At 27.2% G+C, this 9,214-nt stretch overlaps 1 protein-coding gene across 3 annotated transcripts; it reads left to right on the top strand.

Annotated features, from left to right (window-relative positions):
* The first annotated feature begins 3,202 nt into the window (after nt 1-3,202).
* LOC107490800 (zinc transporter 1) lies at nt 3,203-7,754 on the top strand. 3 transcript variants are annotated; one of them, XR_001592487.3, is made up of 4 exons: nt 3,203-3,859; nt 4,440-4,589; nt 7,112-7,274; nt 7,478-7,754. XR_001592487.3 is itself a non-coding variant. In XM_052262355.1 (3 exons), the coding sequence occupies exons 1-3, from the start codon at nt 3,245-3,247 to the stop codon at nt 7,220-7,222; spliced, it is 876 nt and encodes a 291-aa protein (XP_052118315.1). In that variant the 5' UTR covers nt 3,203-3,244; the 3' UTR covers nt 7,223-7,285. The 3 variants fall into 3 exon arrangements, 2 of the variants coding, with proteins under 2 accessions (XP_052118315.1, XP_015967097.1); XM_052262355.1 differs by lacking the exon at nt 7,478-7,754 and having other exon boundaries at nt 7,112-7,285; XM_016111611.3 differs by lacking the exons at nt 7,112-7,274; nt 7,478-7,754 and adding an exon at nt 6,415-6,800.
* Nucleotides 7,755-9,214: the final 1,460 nt, after the last annotated feature.

Raw genomic sequence — 9,214 nt, 5'->3', positions numbered from 1 at the left:
ACTATCATTTAATATAGCAATTATTATGTTATCATTTAATATAGAATAAATTACTAATTGTAATTACAAAATATTTAGAACACTGATAAATTTATTTTTAAAAAATAAAACTGACATTATTTTTAAAAAAGATAAACTCCGATGGATAATATTATTCTAACACTAAAAAAAATATCCAAAAATTTCAAATTATTTTATTTAACCTAACCTAATTTAACTCTAAATTTTTAACGACAGCTCTAATCTCATCCCATCTCATCCTACCCATAATCCCAATTCCATTAGAGAACCTAAGAAGAATAATTTTAAAATTTTAAAATTTTTTTAAGTATTTGAATATTATTGTTTATCAGAATTCATCTTTTATCAATATAATATTAATTTTATTTTTATGAATAAATTTATCAAATTCTACCTAAATATTTATAAGTACAACTAAAAATTTGTTCTTCAATTCAATATCACATACGTCAATATTCAATTGAATAAACTGACTATATTAGATTGAAATAGACCTTAGAACCAATAACCATATGTAATTTGTTTGGTCATATATATACACACACTCATCCACCCATATATGCTAGAAAAAATTTTATACCACAACTTAGTTATTGCTGGAAATAAAACTTAGTGTGACCACATATGAGACAAACAGCTTTGCGATACACAAGTCTCAGCCAGTAACCATATGTAATTTAAACCATCAATAATTCTCTTAGAGGGCCATTGAAGAAGAAATTTTTGGATGTGGGTGATGATCCCTTCCCTTGTTCCTTTTATTTTCTCTTCCCCCACTATGATCCTGTGATCAAATCCAGAAGGGAAAAAAAGGAAGTAAAAATTTGCTGACTACTTTTGCTATTTCTGTTGAACCAAACGTCAATTAAATTTTTCTATTGATTATTTCTTTTACCGTTCTACTTTCAATCAGTGATGAATTTAAAAAATTTTAAATAAAAACAAAATATATATAATATAATAATAATTTTTAATTTAATTATTTTATTAGCTCTTATAATTTACCAATTTTTAGTTAAATTTTTGTAATTTAAGAGTTTATAATTAAATCATTATATTAGATAAAAAAAGTTAATTACATTCTTAGTAGTTATTATTTTTTAGAAATACACACTAATTCTAAAATATTTTATTTTTAAAATATTTAAACAAACATTTAAAAATTTGTCTTCTTTACGATTACGAAATGTCTCTGTATAATATTAAAAAAAACACTTATGGATAAATAATATTCTTTCAAGTGTCAACTAATTTTTAATAAAGAATATCAATCTCACATATAAATTTAATCATAACAACACATATCTAAAATAAAATTCTCAAATTGACTATCAAATGTTAAAAATTGAATAAAAATAATTTTTATGAGAGTCAAATTAATTAATTTAATTGCAAAAAATTATTATTGCTACATACTACTGAAAAAATTTTTAAATTATAGTAACATGTATATGCGTCCTGTTTCTCAACTAGTTTTTGTTAAATTATATTATACTAAGGGTGTATTTGAGTGAGACTATAAGAAAATATATTTTTTTGAATTATTTTTTTAAAAGATTTTATAAAAAAATAAAAATAATTTTATGTTTCAATATTTTATATAAAAATATCTTTTTATTCATTAATTATTTTTAGAAATAATAATATAAAATTATATTTGTTTATTTATTATGTAAAAAATATTTTTTAATAAAAAAGATTTTTTTAAAAAAAATATAATTTTAACTTTTTAAAAAAAATATTTTTTTTAAATAATATTTTTATTTTTACTATTAAAAATTTACCAAATACGATAAAAAATAAAATAATTTTTTATTATTAAATTCTTTTTCTATCAACTTAATAACATCCAAACAAACACCAACTCTTAGTTTGTCGTTTAACATTTGTCATGAGGTTTATATTCTGGGATTGAAATTACTGTTTATATCCGTCACTTACTATGCTTGCCACTGACAACAGTTTGCTTATGTTTTCAGTTTATATACTTGTATCAGCTCTACAATTATGCATCAAACCAAAATTATATTGAAGTCAAATTCTTTTACATTCGTTACAAAGTTTGACATCGAAAATTTTCTCCTTGTTTCTAATTGCTATTAATTATACTTAGATCTTGTTGGCATCGAAAATTAAGTGTAGCTAGTTAGTTCTGCATAATAAGACATGAGTTTTAATTTTTAAAAACGGAGATTGAGAGAAAAAAATATATTATAACTTATAAGTATTTTATCGCATCTTATAATTGCGAGAACAATGCTATCACAATTTTTTAATTAAAAAATATATTTGAGACTTAAAATAAGAGTTTTTATTCTAGTTTTGTGTTAATTACAATCTTATGATGAAAGAAATTTTCTAAACTGCTACGAGTGGTTAGAAAATTCACTAATATATATATGAAGTAAAAAATTGAATAATTATAGAAAATTAACTTTTAATTAGTCAATGTTAATTAACTTTTTTTGTTGTATTTAAGGACTTAAAATTTAGAATTTAGGACTAATATTTAAAATTTAAGATTTAAGGTGGTCAACAACAAACGATAGTAGTCCATAGACTATTAATTTGTAGTGAGAGATAAAATTGTGGTGTCACAAAAAAAAAAAGACCAAAAAAGATAGAGGAATAATTTCAAAACAAAACAAGCCTGATATTGACTAAAAATAATTAATTTCATAGTTTAATTGTAAAAAATTTAAATTTTTACTCTTGTAGACATCTCTTGTACTATTAATTTATTCTATTAAATATTGACATGGCGTGTTAAATTATCACCGTCGGTATTTAATAACAACTAAAATAGATATTTTGAAATTTTACTAGATAGAAAAACATGTAGGGAACAAATTAAAAATAAAATTTTTTATTTAAAATAAAAAAATAATAAAAAAATATTAGAATTTATTATTTTTTGCCATTACTTTTAGTTATTAATTCAATTTTCTTAATTTGGTAATTCAATAATATATTTTAACTTACACTTTTAAATATTAATAATTAATTAATAACTAAAAATATTAAAATAATAAATTTTAATAATTCTCTAATATTTAAAAAAACTTATTTAAGTATAAATGATTTATTATAAATATAAACCCATAGTTGAATAATGCAAAGCAGTAGTTTTGTGTTAATTGTGTCGCCTCGAATTTACTTTCGATCAAAACCCTTTCAGTGACCACAAAAACATTTTCTCTTCCACACCCAACAACTATCAATCATGTTCCTTCCAACAAGAAAATCCATAACCATATCCATCATTATCCTCCTCCTCAATCAAACAACAACATTAGTCTCATCAAAATGCACTTGTGATGACAATTCAAATGACAACAATAATGTTTCTGAGGCACTAAAGTACAAACTAATAGCCATGACAACAACACTAGTTGCTAGCATAATTGGTGTGTGTCTTCCAATCATGGCGAAGAACTACAGATACCTTAACCCAGAGAATGATTTCTACTTCTTGGTGAAATCATTTGCTGCTGGTGTGATCCTAGCAACAGGGTTCATCCACATTCTTCATGATGCATTTGAGAATCTAACAAACCCTTGTATTGGTGAAAAGCCTTGGGGGTTGTTTCCGTTTTCTGGGTTTGTGGCAATGCTTGCAGCAATTGGGACACTCATCATGGAAGCTTTGCTTACTGGCTACCATAAAAGGTCTGAATTGATGAAAGCTCAGCCTCTGGAAGATGAGGATGAAGAAGTTCATCATCACCATCATGGTGCTGGTGGTGGTAACGTTCTTAACCCTGCTCTTCCGTCGTCAAACAGATTAGATTCGCCGGAAGATTCGCCCGATCATCTTCGAAATTCTATAGTTTCTCAGGTATGTAACTCTTTCCTCCCACTTTATATAAAGGATAAGATCGTTAGATAATTTTGTTCTTTATCTTTTAATATGATATGAGAGTTTTTATAATTTTAAAAAAAATTAAAGTTTCACCATTAAGGTTAAAAAACAGAATTTTAATATAAAAAAAAATACAAATTTATGAAAACTCAAAAAAAAAACGTCAAAATGATCATTCTTGAACATGAAGGGATGGCTCAAATTCTTTTATCACATGCTCTGTTACATTATTTCATAACTAGATCAGGACAACTCTTCATACAATTGAAGGGAGGCAAGAATATTCAATTCTCTTTTTTCCTTAACTCTCTCTCTCTTTCTCTTTTTTATTTTACTTCAAATGATTACTAGGAATATAGTATGAGACATTTAGATTTAACAAGATTTTGATGAACATTCTGAATTTGTGGTCCCATTTAAATATCCATTTTACCATTATTGGACTGAATTATGGTTTAGACTCATTTTAACTGTTTCATTTTTTTTTACTTTAAATTTAATAAATGTCCAAATATACACATATTTAAAGATGTAGAATTAATCTTACTCTCTTCAGATTTTGGAGTTAGCTATTGTTGCGCATTCAATCATTGTTGGAGTGTCTCTTGGGGTGTCCCAAAGTCCTAACACAATCAAGCCTCTGGTAGCTGCATTGAGTTTTCATCAATGCTTTGAAGGCATGGGACTTGGTGCCTGCATTTCCCAGGTGCTACTTCTTATAAATGTATTTATATATAAATAAAAAAAATTGTGCTTGCTTTTGTAGTTTTCTTACTTAGTGTTTATGGAAAGTTTGAGTGGATTATATTTATACTACCTCTTTTAAATTGACATTTAGTTAGACGTAAAATATCAGAGATTGTCATAAACATCGTAAGTATAATCCACTTTAGTGATATACGATATTTAATAATTTCTCTAACACTTAATTAGTTAATATACCTCTTTATTGTCAGCCACAATGTGAAAACGGAATTTTTTTAAGAATAAATAAAATAAGGATTTAGTTAATATGTGTGGTTAAAGTACATGTTAAGATTATAAGAGTAAAAATTTTTTATTGAAAACATAAAAAATTTAAATTTTTAATATATTTATTTTGTATTAATTAAATACAAATATTTAAATTTTTTTATTAATAATAAATTTATCATATGCTTTTAAAATACATGTTAACTAAATTCATAAAATAAATCTATTATTTATTGATATATGTGAATCTAGAACATTTACATTTTTATCCCCTCGTTACATATTTTTCATTTATAATATAAATAAGATTATGACAAACAAAATTTTAATATTTATCCAACACTAATCATTCTCATTATTTTCTTCTTTTTCTTACAAATAGCTGGCAGCAATTTGTTAATATTTATCCAAAGAGAAAGTGTATGAAAACAACACTTTTATTAAAATTTAACTAATATTTAATCAGTAAAAAAAATAAGTAATTCTATATCATGTAATCTCACACTATTAAAAATATTAATAATAACTAATTAATGACTATAAATTATAAAATTTACTGAACTTTAGCACTCTTCTTAGAAAAAGTCTAGGAGGCCAACAACTTTTATATTTCCTGGTCAGCACTTAACTATAAAAAAAAGTGAATGATTTTTTTATCATTGAATATAATCTCACACCATTAAAAAGATTATTAATGACCAATTAATAATTATAAAATACCAAAATTACTGCCCCTAACATTGCTCATCTTCTTATCCAAAATGAAGACATAAACGAAAGTGAGAATGGAGTTCGTCTTATTTTAATACACCGGTCCTACACTAATGCGCACTCACCACATAGATTTTTTGTCTCAGTTGAAAACCTCATTCAGATTGATGAATATGGGGACACTTGGTCTAAAAGAAATTGGGAATATCAAATACAAATTCCTAACAAACTTTAAAAAAAGATTATTCCGATATCGGATTTCTGACTTGAGAGTGATGATCATATTCGAGTAATGTTTGATATTCATGGAAAAGTTTTAGCCCAACAAGTGATAGAACACCTCGTCTCCAGTAAATTGCTTCGGTCGACTACGAAAGAGGGCTCTGAGCCGGATGAAGAGTATATAGATGAGAATGATGCATCCAACAACAGGGATGGTAAAGATGAGTTTGTGCCGAAGACCCGTTAATGAATCAATCCGATTTCTTCTATCTGTTGCATGTTCCATTTGGATGATCACTTTAAAGGATGGTCAAAAGAAGAAATCAAGAATCACCAACATGATATCTAAGAAATCGAAATTTACATCCCTCCACACTTCACAGTTAGCAATCAATTCAATTTCTTTAGTCTAGTAATCTAACAATATATTTTATTCCATATTTTTAAACACTATTAATTAATTAATGACTAAAAATAATAAATTTTGATAACTCTCTAAATGGTTAATTTAAAATATAAAACAAAATAAAAAAAAAATTATCGTTCCTTTCAATCTATTTATTTTTCTTCAATTCTATGAATTCTAAAATATCACTTTGACTAATATTTGTTGTTTCTTTCATTAGGCACAATTTAAAAATTATACAGTTGTAATTATGGTACTATTCTTTTGCTTCACAATCCCAACCGGAATTGGGGTTGGTATTGGTATATCAAAAATCTACAATGAAGGCAGTCCAAAGGCTTTAATAGTTGAAGGGATTCTGCTATCAGCATCCGCAGGGATTCTAATTTACATGGCTCTTGTTGATCTTCTTGCTTCCGACTTTATGAACCCTAAAATGCTAAGGAGTCTTAGGCTCCAACTTGCTGCAATTCTTGCACTTCTTGTGGGAGTCATTTGTATGTCGCTCTTGGTCTTGTGGGAAGGACCATAGCCACATTGTAACTTCAAAACTATTAAACTTCCAAAATGTTAATTCTTTTAGTTCAATTTATCTATTTATTTTAAAAAATGAGGTTTTAATATATATGTTCATGTTCATTTACTGGTATTTGTTTTTATTATAGAACATGATGCATATATACATAATAAATGGTGGCCAATGCATTAATACGAGGGTGCCTATGAAATCGCCACTTAACTTGTCCCGTCACCAATGGTTCTGAAATCGAAACCTGCACTCTTTTTTTTTTAATTAAACAAAAAAAAAAACAACCAAGATCTCAACCAACGATTTTTAAAATTATAAATTGCAAATTTCAAATTGCAATATATGATTTCTTTTTTAAAAATTATTTTTTATATTGGTTTGTTTTTAGGGATGTACAAATGAATGGGCTGTGTGGAAATTGAAAACAGGTATGATGCTTTTAGCTTCTCGCAGACCACGAGGATCTGACATTATCATCCCACACTATGTGGGTTTCTGACTGAGAAGGAGACACTTGACTCACAGTGTCAGTTCGATTTCAAACAGAGAGGGTAGGGGTTAATTTTATGGCCAATTCTACGATGTCTATCAATTGTTACTTAATTTTTGTCTAATTTATTTTTTGTGGTATATTTTGAATTTTTAAAAATATTTTATTTTTATGTCTTTTAAATTAAATATTAATTTTTAACCCTTTATAGTAAATAAGCACCACTTTTTAAGCACCATAACATTTCACCTAATTTTATTTCAGAGGGAGAGAAGGCATTGTGATCCAAAAAAGATACGAAAGGAGGAAGAGTTCTGCCATCAACCCCGTTCCGACTTACTCTTTCGTTGGTGTTTTTGAGTCGTTTCTGGTTTTGCTCGGCCACTTTCCATGCTGCTGGTGGAGTCACCTTTGTTGTCACTGCTGCTGCCACCGAGGGTACTGCTGTTGTTGTTGTCTCTTCCACTATATGTTCTTCACCAATTCTTCCATCTCTCCAACTCTTGATTCCTTATGTACCTCACATCCTCCAATTCTTGAATAGCATATACATGAAAAAAGACATGTACGAAAGTAAAATATATTTTCTTACTTGAGTGTTTTCCTTTTGTAATACAATAATCAATTTTAATGCCTTTTGTTTTCTTACCCGAGTGTTTTCTTTTGTTTTAATGGCTTTTATTGCAAATTTGGGTAGAGTCTTCACGGGACACCATCATTGAAAAATTAAAGAAAAAGTATAAGTAAACAATGAAAATACTAAACAATCTAAACAATAAATATATCGAATATTTAATTCACTAGGTGTGTGGATGATTATCCTAATATTAAGATTTAGGTGGATAATTTTGAGGTATAGTATATTTTTATTTTATTGAACCAATTTTAGAGCTCATTATTCATATTGTTCACAAAAATTATTTTCTACCTAACAAAGTCTAAAATTAAATTATCATGCTGAGTCTGAAATTGATTTTATTGTAAGATAAACCCGTTATAATTTGATAATAATTTTTTCATAAACTAATCATGAGTTGTTAGGATGATGGAATTCATAAGATTGAATTGGTTTTTAGATGTTTAATTATGTAGTCATAAATTTATTCTTACTTTAGATCAACTTATATAAGTTTTGAAATCATATACATGAAATTTGAAGATAGGCTTCTCAAATGAATTGTTATTAGTTATTTTTTTCGCATTATACGAGATTCAATTTCCAAAATTTTAAAAAAATAAATATGGTGAAAAGTAAATCAGACGGTTCGATTTATTCCACCACAAATCAGAGAGTCGGTATTGCTCACAAATCGAACCCTCATATTTGCGTTTGGTAGTGACACGTATGCAACAATCGAAAAACGAATCCAATGAGATCCGACGAACAAGAATGCGTTTTTAAATTGGAACCTCAGATTTGTGAGGCATGCTAATCCAATGGACAAATTTTAATCAGAGACAATCTAACAGTTAGGATTAAAGATCAAATCAGAGCCTCAGATTTGTGAGGCACGCTAATCCAATAGACAGGATTACATTTGCGAAGATCGGACGGTCAGAAATAAAGAGCAAATTGGAGCTTTAGATTTGTTCCCTGTCCTAGTGTTGTCCATGCAGCTGGTTGGCGTGGGGTGCGTGGGCCGGGGTAAAAGAGTCTTCTCTGTCTTCTCTGTCTTCTCTATCTCGTTCATCTCTCTTATTCTCATTCCATTCACTCCTTCACTCTCGTTCTCAAAAATAAAAACACATTCATAGAATCTCAATCCAAAATTTTTTATTTTGGCAAAATTACAATGCCTACAAAGCAAAAAATTAAGAAAATTGATCGTTTTGAACTTCATATTGCTAATTATCTTAGTCAACTTAATTGTGTAAGTTTTTTTTATTAAAATTTAAAAAGTTGATCGTCCTAAATATCACATTACTAATTATTTTAGTCAATCTAATTATGTAAATTTTTTATTTTTTTCAGAATAAATATTAAAATGATAATGTACATTT

This window comes from Arachis duranensis, chromosome 5 (assembly GCF_000817695.3).
Source record: "Arachis duranensis cultivar V14167 chromosome 5, aradu.V14167.gnm2.J7QH, whole genome shotgun sequence".
Taxonomy (NCBI): domain Eukaryota; kingdom Viridiplantae; phylum Streptophyta; class Magnoliopsida; order Fabales; family Fabaceae; genus Arachis; species Arachis duranensis.
The sequence above is the reverse complement of the archived record's forward strand: the minus strand, read 5'-3'. Positions and strand labels throughout refer to the sequence as shown.

Bases quoted from the DNA above. Each gene is read 5' to 3' on its own strand.
- LOC107490800 (XM_016111611.3), top strand. From the start codon at position 3,245: ATGTTCCTTCCAACAAGAAAATCCATAACCATATCCATCATTATCCTC. The intron at 3,860-4,439 runs GTATGTAACTCT...TACTCTCTTCAG, and splicing joins GAAATTCTATAGTTTCTCAG to ATTTTGGAGTTAGCTATTGT. The intron at 4,590-6,414 runs GTGCTACTTCTT...TTCTTTCATTAG, and splicing joins TTGGTGCCTGCATTTCCCAG to GCACAATTTAAAAATTATAC.